The sequence below is a fragment of the Protopterus annectens genome, chromosome 4.part0 (assembly GCF_019279795.1).
Source record: "Protopterus annectens isolate FY-2018-M chromosome 4.part0, PAN1.0, whole genome shotgun sequence".
Taxonomy (NCBI): domain Eukaryota; kingdom Metazoa; phylum Chordata; order Ceratodontiformes; family Protopteridae; genus Protopterus; species Protopterus annectens.
Genome location: NC_056733.1, coordinates 626,977,195 through 626,993,137, shown reverse-complemented (window position 1 = coordinate 626,993,137; position 15,943 = coordinate 626,977,195). Strand labels below are relative to the sequence as shown.

Below are 15,943 nucleotides of genomic sequence, written 5' to 3'. Positions count from 1 at the left end.
CATTGTCAGGTGGCAAGCCTCTGTGTTCTTAGCAACAACTCAGAATTCTTGTGGGGGGGGTGGGCACTCTGCTGTCTGAATCCACTGATAGGAAATTCAAGTTACACATTTTTGCATAGAACACTAAATCACCAGATTCTGTAAATTGGGATCCAATTCAAACCTAAATCCAAGATTTTGGAAGAGCATGGTCTGAGACAGATATGAGGGTAAGGCTAAGTTATCCCAAGCAGGTGTGTGTGTGTGTGTGTGTGTGTGTGTGTGTGTGTGTGTGTGTGTGTGTGTGTGTGTGTGTGTGTGTGTATGTATATATATATAGATATAGATATAGATATAGATAGATATAGATATATATATATATATATAGATATAGATATATATATAGATATATAGATATATATATATATATAGATATATATCTATATATATTGGCAAGAGAACTTGATTTTGTATATTCTACAGTATCTACCAGAAATTGGAGAAGAATATATAAACCTAGTTCCTTCAGTAACTCTTGAATTAACATCTGCCAAACCCATAATTTGCGATAAGTTCCAAAAACATAATTCAATACTCTAGGGGGCCTACCTGTACCTCATCAGCTTCCAAAACTAGGTTCTACTTCCTTAACAGTGAAATCCATCCTTCATGCGAGACTCGTATTTCCTCTAATATACCCCACCTTAACTTTGTTCTGATAATTCTATGTTGTCTAAAGCCACTGTGCAGACCTCTCAGAATGCCTGTTTTACATTGTAGGCTGTCAGCTCGGCTATTTGAAGAAAAAAAAAAACACTGTGTTGCGTTTAACATAGGGAGCTGATGTCGCCATAACTCATTCTGGTCATGTTTTTAAGGGAGTATCCCCATCCTGTAGTAACAGAAAAAAATGATAAAACTTGGAAGAAGCAAGTATGATAAAACACTGCCTTTTTCATTGTTACATGGCCTTTCCTCTTTTCTTTCTTTCTGTTTTCTCCTGTGAGAAAAGCAGGGGGCGTCAATGCACCATCAATAGTGATGTCTTAGAAAATGTTTGTTATATAAGGTAAGGAAGTACGTATAGTAAAACTATACTTGGTGAGCTGATGAAAAATTAGTGTCACAGTGTTGTAAGGTCTGGTGCTGAAATCTTCCTTTTTTAAATAAAAAAAATATACATTAATTAACCATATGTCAACAAAACTATTTTATATCTATTTTACATCTATCCTGCAATCCTCAAGTATGGTGCCACAATATTTTCCCTAGTGATCCACCATATTAAAACTAATCTTGAGGAATAGATGATCATTTCCCTATGCACTTGGAGTTGGCCCAAAACTAGGATTATAGTCCGTTGTTGCTTGTTATCTCTCAACCTTTTATATTAAAAAAAAATCAGTGGTCTGCATTTGAGTCAAACTTCTTTTAAACACTATCTGAACACCAATTGAAATTTAACTTTTCTTTTACCTCCTTTATGCCCCTTCAGGTTTTTCTTTGCCTGGGCAAAACAGAATACATTTCATGCGACAGTTACCCTACTCTCCCACCCTTATTGTTTGTAGCCCTTCAGTTTTTTTCTCTTCTCTGGGATCACATTTCATGCAGTATGATTAACATATGTAATACACAAGTAATGGTTATTTTGACGTCAGTATTAATAACTCCGTTTCCTTATTGGTTTACTTTTCTGACCCTTTTTAGGACTGCAAATATCTAATTTATGGTTATGGATTGGTTCGGCAGTTTACTTCTAGTACTATTCCTTACAAACTTATATGTTCACTATGCAAGTATTCCATTTTTGCCATTTGTCTTTTTGCATCTTATCCTATTTCTCTTTACCTGCTTTTTGCTCACACTTTTTCCATACTCTCCATCAGCTTAAATATCTCCACCAGTGTAGGAATTTCTGTAGATCTGCATTTTCTAGTAAAAGACTTTTTTCTTCCTGCTAATATTAGTGAAGCTGTATGTGCCTGTCTATATCCAAGTATTCTCAGTGCAGAATACCAGCTTAATAAAAATGGGTCTCGTGTGATTTTGATTTTCTGTCTCCAGATGCTGTCCACTACATTCCTTGTAGCTTTCTTCCAATCTGTCAACTTAAAACATTTTCAGAATGTGTTCCCATCTTCCTCTCTTCTGTACTAAATTTTCAACATTTTTCATCTGCACTGGGGAACATTTTCGACAGTCTACTGGGTGTGCTGACACTAACATGCAGAAATACAAAACCCCCTTAAGTTAGTTGCATATCTAGGGGCCCTACATATTTCTCCATGGTAAATAACCATGGAGAAATATGTAGGGCTCCTTGAAAAGGAGTCGCCTGGCCTAGTTCAGCTTTCCTAGTAAACAAATGTAAATAAATGTAGCTAGTAGACTGTTGGAGTCTCCCTAGTAATTTATTCCATCTTACTCCAGCTTCAGTGGCTTGCTGTCTATAATTCTCAACTAATATCTTAATGTGTTGTGCTTAGTAACTTCTTAGGTGAGGCCATTTCTCTTCTCTTCTCATTTAGCAGCTCTGTTAGTTTGCGGCCTCTCCCCATGATCCACTGCCAACCCCCAATCCCTTTTCCATTCCTCTCTCAATCTCAAGTAAAGAAATTCTTAATGTTCTTCGTTTTCCATTGCTGCAGTCCTTACTATTGGGTATAGTCCGCGTCCAGTCGGCCCGAATACCAGAGTATAAGGCTGACGTCGGTCAGGGCGCATTAGACTGACGTCAGTACGTCAGGGTACTAATGCGCATGACCGACGTCATATCCTCAGTCTTTTTTGCCGCATGGTCCGATGCAGAAGCAGTTTTGCGAGTGCAGGTTGGCGTTCTGAAATATTTCGAAACCGGAGTTTCAGACCGAAACAGAGTTGGCTGGTACCGCTGGGGAACATTTTGGTTTTCTTGCCTCAGTATTTTACGGATGTCAGAAAAAGTGAATAACTGTATTTCTTGTGGGAAACAGATACCTCATAGGGATTACCATACCTTGTGTATACCTTGTTTAGGGCCTGAGCACGACGTTGTTGGTTGCCGCTCTTGTGCTAGGTTTAACAAACGCACTATTAAGAGGAGGTTAGACTGTGCCAGGTTAGTGTTTGGGAAGCGTTGCAATTATAAAATGCCGTCGGATGCTCCGGCGCCCGCTCAAGAAGCGCAAGGACAAAACAGCGAAGCCTAGGGTTGATGAACCGGCAGTCCCGGACGTCGGTTCTTTAGAAGGCTCAGTGGAGCCAGAGGTTTGCCAGGAGTTTCCATGGAGTCTCAGGCAGAAACTTTACTGTTACAGGATGTGCCTTCTCAGGAGTTAGGCCAGGCTGAGGGGCTTCTCAGGTAACTGTTCTTCCTCTCTTCCCAAGGTAGTTAGAGCCTCTCCTTCTGTTGCCAAAACTTCTTTGAGAGGTAGGCCTAGTTCAGCTTCAGTGGGGCTTCTCCTAGCATTTCGGGTTCTGTACCTAAGAAACATATGCTTAAAATGGCAGAAGATTTGATTACTATGATTAGAGGTTCTATGCCCCGCCTGATAAGAGGCCTAGGGTGGAACCGGAGTTTGATAGTTTTGAACAGTGTTCAGAGGCTTCAGAGTCTTCTGGAAGACTTGCAGGAGTATCCTACTTATTCTGATTCTGATGTGGATGATTCCACTCCTACAGCTTCTCCTCCTGAGGATTTCTCATTTTCAGAGACTCTGCATTCCATGAGGGAGCACTTTAAATGGGAAGGCCAGGATTACTCTGATTCAGGAAAAGGCTTAGGGAATTCTTGTTTTGCCCCAGCATAGGCCCTTGGCTATTCCTCCTGTGTTGAATGTGGTGGAAGATGTTTTGCAGAGGCTTCCCTGAATCCTGACTCTTTGCCTCCTGCTCCTGTTAAGCCTGATAGGTATTATAGGGTGCCCGAAGCTCATAAGTATTTGTTTAAGAGTCCTAGGGCGGACCCAGAAACTATTTCTCAAGGGCCTAAAGGTGTTAAGGCTTCTGTGGTTAAAAATCCTGTTCCCACTGATAAAGAGGCAAGGGCCTTGGATAGGTGGGGAAAGAAAGTGTATACTTCTTCCACTCTAGCCATGAGGCGTTGAATTGTCAGTTTCACATGCTAAAATATCAGAATTATCTCCTTTCACAATTAAAATCTAAGGTGGATGCTTTGGCGGAAGGTATTGAGTGTAAAGAGTTGCTGGACTTGGTTCATGTGTCTGAGCAAGTGGGTAAGCATTCTTTGCAATGTGGTTTTGATGCTGTACAGGCCTCCTCGAGGGTGGCTGCTACTAGTTCTGTTCTTCGCAGGCATGCCTGGTTGAAGGATCAGAATTTAGCTGAGCATGTTAAGACAAGGATTTTGGATGCTCCTTTACAGTCTGATGTGTTGTTTGGATCGCCTGTGGAAGCAGTTTTAAAGAAAATGGAGGACAAAGCTAAGTCTATGCAAACTGTTAAAGATTTTTTGCAGGTGCAGCCACCGAAGTTTAGTAGAAATTGGCCTGCTAAGGGATGGACATATCCTGCTTATGATTCCCAGTCTAGGGGTAGGTCTAGTCGTGGTACGGGCAGGGCTCAAGGTTGTTTTAGGCCTAGAACAGGAGTTCACCTGCTCAGACTTCTGGTGAGGGCAGGGGTCAGTCCTTTCGTAAACAGACCCAATGACCTGTCTTTTCAGCTGCCAGTAGATTCTCGTCTGGCAGCTCCTTTGGGAGGAAGACTGTCTCTTTTCAAAGAAAATTGGGATTTAATTACTCAAGACAAATGGGTGTTGGATATCATTCACCACGGTTACAGATTTTATTTCCATACAATGCCCCTTTCAAAGGCATGCCAGGCGTTCCTCCTCCACAAAGAAAGGAGGCTCACAAGCAAGTTTCTCAGTTACTCCAGATGGGGCCATTCAGCCAGTCCCTGTATCAGAAAGGGGCCTAGGATTTTATTCTCGCCTGTTCCTAGTACCAAAGAAGGGGAACACGTGGAGACCAATTTTGGATTTATCTCTCCTCAACACTTTTCTGGACATTCCCAAGTTCAAGATGTTGACGTTACAACAGCTTTTACCTCTGCTGGGCAAAGATCACTGGATGGTAACTTTAGATCTCAAGGAAGCTTACCTTCATGTGCCTATAAGGCTAAGTTGCAGGAAGTATCTGCGGTTTCGAGCTGGAAATTCTCATTATCAGTTCTCTGCATTGCCCTTTGGCTTATCTACTGCCAGAGTATTCACAAAGGTTCTGGCTCCAGTGATAGCTTACTTCAGGCTTCAAGGAATTCAAATCTATCCTTACTTGGACGACTGCCTGATTCTGGCTCAAGAAAAGGAAGACCTTCTACAGCATCTGGAATATGTTATAGCAGTGCTAAGATGCCTAGGGTATTCTGTGAACGAAATAAAGTCCAGTCTAGTACCCTCTCAAGACATGTGCTTTCTGGGTGTGAGACTGAATACAGCAGCCCAGATGGCCTTTTTAACCCCGGACAAACAAAAGAGTCTGTCACTTTACTTCCATCAACTATCTCATCAGTCCGTGCTGACTGCAAGGACAGTCCTTCAAGCATTAGGGTTCATGGCATCTTGTATTCTGGTGCTTCCCAATGCCAAACTGCATATGAGGAAGCTACAATGGTATCTCAAAATGTATGGACACAGCACTGCCAGGATTTGGACACTGTCATTCAAATAATACCTTGCCTTCAAAAGAATTCTTGTGGTGGGCTCAGGAATGTCACCTAAACAAGGGACTCTCTGTGACCCGGCCAGAGGCAAGTCAGATTTTAACGACAGATGCCTCGGACATTGCTTGGGAGCTCATCTAAATGGAAAGTGGATACAAGACAAGTGGCCTGCCAGACTACAGCATCTACATATCAACATGAAGGAGATGTTAGCAGTCCAGTTTGCATTAATGGCTTTCAAGGTTACTTCTTCCAGGGCAGGTGTTGATTCTAACAGACAACACAACTGTCATGTGGTACATCAACAAGCAAGGGGAACACATTCTTATCCTCTATGCAGGCAAGCAATGATTTTATGGGAGACTGCGCTAAGCTTGCAACTAACTCTTCAGGCAAGGTTTCTGCCAGGAGCACAGAACTCCTTAGCAGATGTGTTAAGCAGACAAATCATGGATCCCCACGTGGAAACTGGATCTTCATGTATTTCAGAAATTGACAGTGTCATGGGGAACTCCAGACATAGATCTGTTCGCTTCTCCACTAAACCACCAGCTGCCAAAGTATTGCACAAAGGGGTTTCATCACACAGCTTGGAAAGTGGATGCTCTGTCTTTCAGTTGGAAAAACCTTCATGTGTATGCCTTTCCACCTCTGCCTCTTCTTCCAAAGGTACTATTAAAGGTCAGACAAGACAGGCCAAGGATGATTTTGATAGCTCCAGATTGGCCTCGGCAACACTGGTACCCACTACTACGGAGTCTGGTAAAGAAGCCTCCATGGCCTTTACCTCTGATTCCTCATCTGTTATCTCAGAAGGACGGTCATCTGCTCAATGTCAAGCTTCACTCTCTTCATCTAACAGCCTGGCATATTCTGTGTTGAAACACAGCAGGTCTCAACTTCCTCAACAAGTTTTAAATGTGATTATGGAAGCTAGAAGACCTAGTACAAGGAGAGTGTACGAGAAAAATGGAAGAGATTTTTATTTTGGAGTACAGCAAAGAATTTGGAGATTTCTGAGCCTAATTTGAGTGTGGCTCTTCAATATCTTACTGAGTTATTGGACAAAGGTTTGTCCTTCTCTTCCATTAAGATTCATGCTGCAGCAATTTCAGCTCACTATGATTGTGACCCACCTTTGTTTTCGCATCCTTTGTTCAAGCAGTTTCTTAGAGGGGCAAAGAATATAAGACCCCCACGTGAGCTCCTACTCCTGCTTGGGATCTCAATTTTGTGTTGGAAAAACTTACTCTACAACCTTTTTGAGCCTGCAGCTACTGCTGAATTGAAATACTTGTCATGGAAGACTGCTTTTCTGTTGGCTATTACTTCTGCAAGAAGGGTGTCTGAGTTGCAGGCCCTTATGGCAGTAGAGCCCTTTTGATTTTCCATAAGGATAGGGTATCATTACGTACTAATCCTTCCTTTATGCCTAAGGTGGTTTCTAGTGTGGCTTTAAACCAAACTATTCATTTGCCACGTTTTATGCAGACCCTCAAAATAAAGGGGAAAAGATTTTGCACACTTTAGATGTACACAGGCAATTGTTACTATTTAAGCAGGACTAAGGATTTTAGGCAGTCTCAGCAGTTGTTTGTTTCTTTTGCTTTGAGTTCACAGGGCAAGCCTGTGTCAAAACAAACTATTTCTAGGTGGATTGGCTTTTGCATTGCATTTTGTTATTCCCATCATGGCAAGGAGATTCCAGCTGGGATTAGGCCTCATTCCACTAGGGCTACTGCCACTTCAACAGCATTTCTAAGGGGTGGCAACTAAGGATATTTTGGAAGCAGCTACTTGGAGTTCAGTGCATACTTTCTCTAAGCATTATCACCTTCCTATCTACTCTAAGTCTAGGGCTGGTTTTGCCACAGCTGTTTTGCAAGGCATGTTGTCAGCTCCTACTTCTGTATGATTTGCCAGCCTCCCTTACCTCTGCTTTGGGATTCTACCCAATAGTAAGGACTGCAGCAATGGAAAGCGAAGAACATAGTACAGTTTTGTACCTACCATAAATGTAGATGTTCGAGGATTCCATTGCTGCAGTCCAATTTCCCTCCTTCCCTCTGTGTTTAGGGGTGGTTGTGTAGGTGAGTTTACATGCTTATATTTTTGTATATATTCTTGTATATATTGTCCATGTTTTTGGTGCAGGTATTTTGGGACTTGTCTTTTTAGGGTCTTCTGACATCTGGGGCAAGAAAAGACTGAGGATATGGCGTCGGTCATGAGTACCCTGACGTACTGACGTCAGTCTAATGCGCCCTGACCGACGTCAGCCTTATACTCTGGTATTCGGGCCGACTGGACGCGGACTATACCCAATAGTAAGGACTGCAGCAATGGAATCCTCGAACATCTACATTTATGGTAGGTACAAAACTGTACTTTTCCTCTACAGGTTAAGGTTGTCCCTGACTACCTCCCAAGCTTTAATCCCATCTCCTTGCTCTGTCTTGTTCTCAGTATTTATATTCTTGCTTTAGTTTTCTCCACCTTCCCACAACAGTGTTATTGGTTTTATACTGCTTTTTACTTATCTGCATTCCTATGGGTTTCAATTTTCTCAGCCAGGTTTGCATTTTATATTTTGTGCCTGGTTATATACATAATTTTCTGTAGTTTAATACAATCCTGCTTTGCAACTCCACTTCAAAATAATAGGTTTTTTATGTCCTCACCTGAACCCCTTTGCCTCCAACCATTTGTTTCTGTTTTGGAGTATATTCTATTTTATGCATGTTTTAAATCAATCTGACCAGTGTAGCTATATAGCAGGTCTCTAAACGGTCCCAACTGCCCCCTCCCCATTTGATTGGTAGTATCAGTCTCTTGTTTAATTTGCAAGTTTATCATCCCAAATAAACTTCTTAATTTCATTGTTTTTCTTCAAAAATTTCTTCTCAGTACTCTTAAAATATGCTTGCCTGGCATACAGATGTGCACAGAACATCTTTATCACATGGACCTTGCTTTCAAGATCCATCATTATCTTCCAATTATTAATTTTCTGTACTGTTTATTTCCGGTCACGTATTTCTACCTGTTTGCTATGGGTCTGCCTATATTGTCCCCAAAGATAGCGTAATTTCTGTACAAGTTCATAAGTCTGGGTATAATTGGACATGATTGCCTTGGTCTTCCTCTTGATTGTATATCCTACGGTGACCTTGTACTCTTCCAGTATAGCAAAGAGCTCTGATATATCTCTTTGAGGGTCAACATGCTAGAAATAGTTTTATCTGCAGATGATTTTACAATCTTTTCGTGAAAGCTGTGCCAGTTATATTCCTTCATTGTTGATTCACATATTTTTTATTGCTAATAATGACTCTATGTACTTTTAAAAAAAAAAAAAAAAAAAGTGGTGAGAGAGGGCACCCTTTCTTGGGCGTGTTAACATCCATAAGCTTCTAGACATTTTTCCAGCCACTTTAACATGCTCCTATGCCTTCTCATAAAGTCTCAGAATCCGTTTAATCCTTCACCCCGGAAAATCAAACCTTCCAAGCATCTGACATGAGTATCATAACTAATCCTGTTAAATGCCGTTTCTGCATCTAATCCAATTTTAACATCAATATATCCGTTTCTGTGCATCTTTTTTTTTAAATTTCAAGAGCTTTACTTGTGATTTTAAAGGTTTGTCACCCTTCATAAACACAGCATTGATACAAGCTTATCAAGCCTGGGAGCATCCTGTTCACATTTTTGCTGTAATACTAATGAACATCTCCCCTGGCCTTCCTTGAAAAAGGGTCTTGTGTGGCCTAGTCCAGCTTTCCTAGTAAACAAATGTAGCTAGTAGACATTTGGAGCCATAGTTGGCTTCTCCTGATATGTAGATACAGATGAATGCTTGGCTGTCTAATCTTACCTTAGTCAAGTCCCTTTGGTGACTAGACTCTGACAGGCATCCTTACCAGAACTGTAACTTTTCATATATTAAGAGCCTAGGCTATTTTGGATTGACTGAACTGGCATTGAAGCGTATTGGGTGTATTACTGTTAAACTATACTTGCTGCCTAGCAAGTAAAAAAAAAAAAAAAACAAAAATGAAATCAATACAACTATTGTGTACATTTGGAATTGTATACAATTAGATATGCCTTTTTTTAGTGTCCTATTCAGTCTACTGAAGAACTTGTTGGTCAAACCCAAGGGTTTAAATTTTTGTAGCATATGTAATGTGTGTGGATCATGTTTATGGGTCTAGGCTTAATTCGTAGGATTTCATTTGCTTATTTGCTAATATATATATTTTTTTTACTGCAGGGAAAACCTATGGTGTTGAAGCAGCAACATGAACAGCAGTCGGCTTATCCCTTTACTAGGGAGGGATTACTGGATTCTCTGTTTGTACTTTTTGATGAATGCAGCAACCCTGCCTTAATGAAGATAAAGCATGTGTCTGATTTTGTCAGAAAATGTATGTACCAGTTCAAGCATTTTATAGTTGTACGAGGAGAACTGAAGCAGAATGTTCTTGATGTATCTACTTGTATGGGAAGGGCTTGTATTTTTTTTTTCTTGGATGCTCATCAGTTGCTCTTGGAGGCTTTTCTTCATTCATAGGGTCTGCTGGGCCTAACTTTCCTCCCCTGGGCTATGTCTGACTGGTTGAGGCACATTGCTGCCAAGGAGTTTGTGTTCCTGAGATCCCACCCCTGTCCCGGGGTACAGCATGCAAATGAGCTAGCTGGCATATCCTCATGCCTTTGCAGCAGCTGACACAAGTGTTGCATTTCTGCAGCAACTTGGCCGCAGTCCTGCCCTAGTTCCATGGACAATGCCCCTCTGTGTCCCTACCTTCCACAAGAGATCAGGCAGCTGCACCTTCCTCCTTGCAGGATTGTCATGCCCATCCTTCTTGCCTGTAATGTCAAATGTCTGAGACTAGTTTCTCTGGTACAGGGTTTGATTTCCACAGCCCTTATTTACCTACTGTGTGAGCTCGAGCAAGTCCAGTGGGCCTACCTTGTTAATGTTTTGTATTACTTTTATTATTATCATCATGGTCAGGATCTTACCCCCGTATGTTACCACTGCAGGCTTGGGGAGGCTTCACTGTTGTTGAATGTACTGTGTTGTGATTAACCTGTTTGTAAAGCAGATTGTTCCATGGGGGAGTCTCTTCTGTATTTTTGTAGTAGTGCGTGCTTCAGTGATTGCTGTGTTACTGAGCCATACCCAAGTTTGGAAAACTCTCCTAAAATGTGCATTTTAGTTTCCCCATTCCTGGGGGGTATGCTATTCTGTCCTTTGCAGGCCCTCACATCGCTGCACTTTAATGTCCTACACCACTGTGTTGAAAGAAGTAAATTACCTTTAGTTCCTGGGTATAATAGTCATTACAAAGTGTGTGTTTTTGTTTCCAGACTAGCTTCAGTGAGCTGTTACTTGTCAAGCTATTTTTTGATAAATCAAATTATTCCTTGGTAGACATTGTGACACAGCTGTAACATGGTTAAGATTTTGTTCCATTTTCTTCTTTTTCCTCAGTTTATGCTTTAAGCAATACAGAGGAACTGAGATGAAAAGACTAAGGCTTGAATCCAGGACTGCAGAGCAAAGCTTGTTGGCATCCTGTAGCCTTAATCTTCTATGGCACTGCGGTATTGCATGACATGTTTTTCTCTTCCACACTGGGGAGAGATGAAATAAAGCTAATTTTTCTTGAGTATCCTACCAGTTATATCTTCAATTTGTGAGTCCTTTATTTTATTTTTCTGTGATTCTAAATATTAAGCAAATAAGAAAGTTGAAAGAGGACACCCAGCCTGGTTCCTCTGTTCAAGCACTGCTGGTCAGTGAGGAACTCTCTGACCCTTCATATATTCTCCTAATTAACCATTCTGTCTGGGAATGCAGATGCTGCCATTGTTTTACTCATAAAATCCCAGCTGACTCTACAGAACACTTTATCTGCATTAAGACCCATCAATATTTGCACCATCTTCTTACAGGTTCGTAGGGAAGCACTAAGCTAGCTGCCCTTGCAGGCCATTTTAAGCCTAGCCAGTCTCCCTTTTTGTGCTGAAAATAACCTATTCCATTTGGTTATAGATTGGCCTTACCTATCCCATGGTCAATTAAGTATATATTACCGTTAATGAAAATAACTGGGTTCATACCATTGATAATTTAAGGGGACGTGAAATGGGATAAAACATTTCGGAATTGCATCTGTCCATTAATAGTATGGGGGCAGTTTTGGGGTACGTTTTCCATGTCCCATCTATAGGTCTTTTATCATTTTCTTCCCTCCTAACTTCCAGACTTCCACAGGAATAACATACGTTCTTGGAGACTTACCTGTTGATTGATTATGTATCACCATTTTTATCTCATTTATTTTCTCTTTATATGTATTGTTGAGTCTCGTCTTCTCTTAGCATAATTGCCTTCAGTGAATATTTCTGCAAGCCTTTTCTTGTTTTCCACATTACTCTGCTTTATACGGATTTTCTTAAAATTTCCAAAACATCTCTGATAAGCCTGTATGATTTCTAGTTATTTTTTTTGTTGGATTTCTGGTTGTTTTTCTTGTTGTAGGCTCCCCAAGTATAGTGACACACCTTTAATTTTGTTTTCCGTATTGTTGTGTTGCAAGTTTTTATGGTCCAGAGTTATCAAAAATAGTTGCTTAACAACAACCTTTCTAATCTTATTTTATTTTTTATTTTATTTTACATTTGTTTACTGGGATAGTCCGACTGGACACAGGTCCGTTTACAGCAGAGGCCGGGAAGAAAAGCTCTATAACATTTTAGTTCTAGTTTACAATATGCTCACAAATCATGTTCAGACATAGATTCTGTACAATTTCTGATAAGTTCAGCACATCAAATGTTTAGGTGTAGATTATGTACAGTTCACAATAAAGTTCAGCAGATTGAAATAAATTGTTGTACATTGTCAAACAATATACTATATATATCAGACCATGAGAATCGAAATTGTGGTCAAAAGAGATATGTTTTGAATGTTATGTGATGCATAGGCATATCCATTTATTCATGAGGTGGGCTTTTAGAGAGTTTTTAAAGATATTGGGCGATTTAGCAGAGGTAAGGTTAGGGGGAAGGCTATGCCAATTTCTTGCTATGCTATGAGAGAATAGTGCTGCGTAGTTGTTGGCTTTGGTGATAGTAGTGTTTTTTCTGAAGAGCGTAGTGGGCGATTTGATGTGTGCTTGGTTGCTAGCTGACTAAGAGATGGGGTTTTGAGTGGATAGTTCAAAATATTGTAGGCAATTGTTAGTTGATTAGATGGGGTAGTTCTAGCCATTGCCGTTTTATGTAGTGCGTGACAGTGGTGTGATTTGTAGTTTGATTTAGAAGCGAATGTGGTGATTTTATTCTAGCATGACTGAAGTTGTTCAAGGTCCTGTTTTCTTATGTGAGTAAGGATTGAAGTGGCGTACATTACAGTAGATAGGTGTGTTTGGGCAAGTGTTACGTGTGCTTGGTCAGTTAGGAATTTTTTGTGTCTATATAGTGTCCCCAATTTTTTGTGGACTTTTTTATGGTTTGTGCTATATGTACATCAAACAGTAGTTTGTTGTCTATTTCCACGCCAAGGAGTTTGGTATGGTTTGTGGGTAAGATGTTGATACCATTTTTGGCAGTGATTGTAAAAGGTTGGTTGATAGATTTAGATTTGTTAGGTGTGAAAATGAGTAGTTTGGTTTTGTTGGGATTAATTGTATCTGGGTAATCCAGTTTTCTACTGAGGTGAAGGAATCTTGAGTAAGTTTTTGAAGGGTTGTGAGTGATGGTGCAGAGTAGATGAGAGTGGAGTCATCTGCGTATTGTGTGAGTGAGGCATTTTGGGTGGAGGTCTGGAGGCTGTAAGTGAAAATGGAAAAAAGTAGTGGTCCTAATATTGAACCCTATGGGCCTCCTATGGTTGTAGGTAGTAGTGGTGATAGTGTATTCTGCCACTGAACAGACTGCTGTCCGTCTGTCTGAAAAGTAGCATTTAAACCATGCAATAGTGGAAGAGGCAAAGCATAGGGAGGACATGGAGTCCAGTAGCATGGTGTGTGACACCATGTCAAGTGCCTTGGATAAGTCAAGAAATATTGCTCTTACGAAATTGTTGTTTCTGTGATGGTTCACTATGTAAAGGTCAGAAGAGTGGTAGCAGTGCTATGGTTTTGTCAGAAGCCGTGTTGAGTGGGTGACGGTAGGTTGTTAGAGTTTGGGAATTGTACAATTTGGGAGTGTATACATCTTTCTAGTATTTTGGATAAGGGGAATAGGATGGCTATTGGTCGGTAGCTGGAGAACTCATAACAGTTTCCTCCTTTGTGAAGAGGGATGATGTTAAATATTTTCCATAGTTTAGGGATGTAGGCATCCTGTATGGAGCGGTTTATTAGGATGGATACTGGGTATGAGAGGGAGTCTGCTGTCATTTTTAGGAAGTCAGCAGGTCGGTTGTCTGCAGCAAGTTTTTGTAGGAGTTTTTTAATAGTACTGGTGGGGACAGGAGAGAGTGTGAGAGAGGGGATATTATTAAGGGGCTTGCTAGGTGGGTTTGGGTGGTAGGTTTTGGGGATCTGAGAGGACAGCGATAAAATTGTTTGAGGTGTTGGTTAAATTGGGATGCAATATCTGTGGTGTTATTATTGGTGGTGGGAGTTGGGGTGGATGTTTTTCCAGGGTTGAGTAGAGAGTTGATGGAATTCCAGAATTTTTGTGGGTGTCTTGTGTGCTTGGTTTGGCTGGTGAGGAAATAGTTTATCGAGTATGGTTTGTCTTTTTGCTTGGTTTCTTAGTTTTTGGTAGTTTTGTTTGGTTAGGTTGGTATTGTCTTTTTTCCAGGATCTCCATGCTCTTATCTCTGGCTTTTAGTAGGGCTCTTGTGTCCCTGCTTAGCCATGGAGCATAGTTTGACTTGACTTTCTGATCTTTCTAATGGGTGCAGCTGAGTTGAGTATGCTAGTGAAAGTGTTGTTGAAGCAGTCTATGGCTTGGTTTAAGGCTAGTGTTAGTAGTGGATTTCAATTACATTGTTTTAGGGTGTGGTTTAGTTCCTGTGTATTTAGTTTTATTTTATCTCTGACTTGTCTAAAGATAATTGGGTTGCTTATGTTGGAGTGTTTTCGCAGGAGGAATGTAGGGAGGTGGTCACTCCGGGTGTCTGGTAGACATCCAGTATGATAGTAATGTTTTGGGTAGTTTACTAGTGTCCAGTCTAAGATAGATTGTTTGTGTGATCTTTTGTTTACTCTAGTAGGTTCTTGAATGAGCTGGGTAAAGCCAAAGAGATTAAATGGTTGGTGGGGTTGTTGGAGTTGCAGGCTAACCAGTTTGTGCTCAAGTCACCTAAGAGAATGGTTTCATTGGGAAGTTTGACTGAGATCCATTGTAATAATTCTTCTATGGTGGTAGAGTTGTTGCCTGGGGGGATGTAAGTACAGATTATGTTGATTTTCTTGGTATTGTTTATGGCTAGAGTTGAGATTATGGTTTCTGCGTTTTGAAATGCTGGTGGTGGGATTTCAAGGGGTTTTACTTTGAGTGTGTTTTTAAAGAGTATGGCTACTCCTCCCTTTTTGTTTGGCCTGTCCTGCCTTATAATGTTATATCCTGGTGGTAGAATTTCTTCGTTTTGAATGGTAGGTTTTAGCCAAGTTTCAGTGATAGTTAATATATCTGGGGAGTAGTGTGTTATGAAGGCTTGGAAATCGGGAAGTTTGTTTGTCAGACTTCTGGTATTTATGTTAATGATTAGAAGGTCTGACTTTTGTTTGGGTGGGAGTAGGGGGTTGTTTGGTCCTGGGTTTGGGTGTATGTCTCCTGATATGAGCAATTTTCTTGTGATCAGTAATATGTGTTTATATTTTGTGTTGTTTTTATGTGGTATTTAACTGATGTCTTACTGGTATGTGTTGTTGTTAGTTGTGTTTTACAGATATATAACATTAGGCTGTCTTGAAATAGTGTAGCTGTAATGGGGAAATGTGTGTGAATGTTTGGTTTAGTGTATGCTTGCATTGAATGGTGAATTGTATTATGTAGTGAGGTGTAATCTTGGGCATGTTATCCCAATATTCCATTTTTTCCATTGAGCACTTTGCAGTTGCTCCTCCTGTTATGTGAGATTCCCTGTATTTAGGAATACTTTAATGTTTGTTAACCCCATTTAACAGTTCCTGTTACTTATTTCCCATATCTCTTTTTATTTCTACCCTGTTTAACTCCATTTTCATTTTATTCCAGTCTCTTGCTCTCTCTTGAAGAAATTTGTCTTAATTAATGACTTAAATCATTTAATAATATGTAT

The 15,943-nt window shown here is 40.4% G+C and overlaps 1 protein-coding gene across 1 annotated transcript in view; it reads left to right on the top strand.

Annotated features, from left to right (window-relative positions):
* CIT (citron rho-interacting serine/threonine kinase) overlaps positions 1–15,943 on the top strand; it is a 3,433,971-nt gene that overhangs the window by 49,473 nt on the left and 3,368,555 nt on the right. Inside the window, exon 3 of the mRNA XM_044069760.1 lies at positions 9,923–10,076. Coding sequence (XP_043925695.1) covers positions 9,923–10,076 — 154 coding nt within the window. The remainder of the gene's footprint in view (positions 1–9,922; positions 10,077–15,943) is intronic.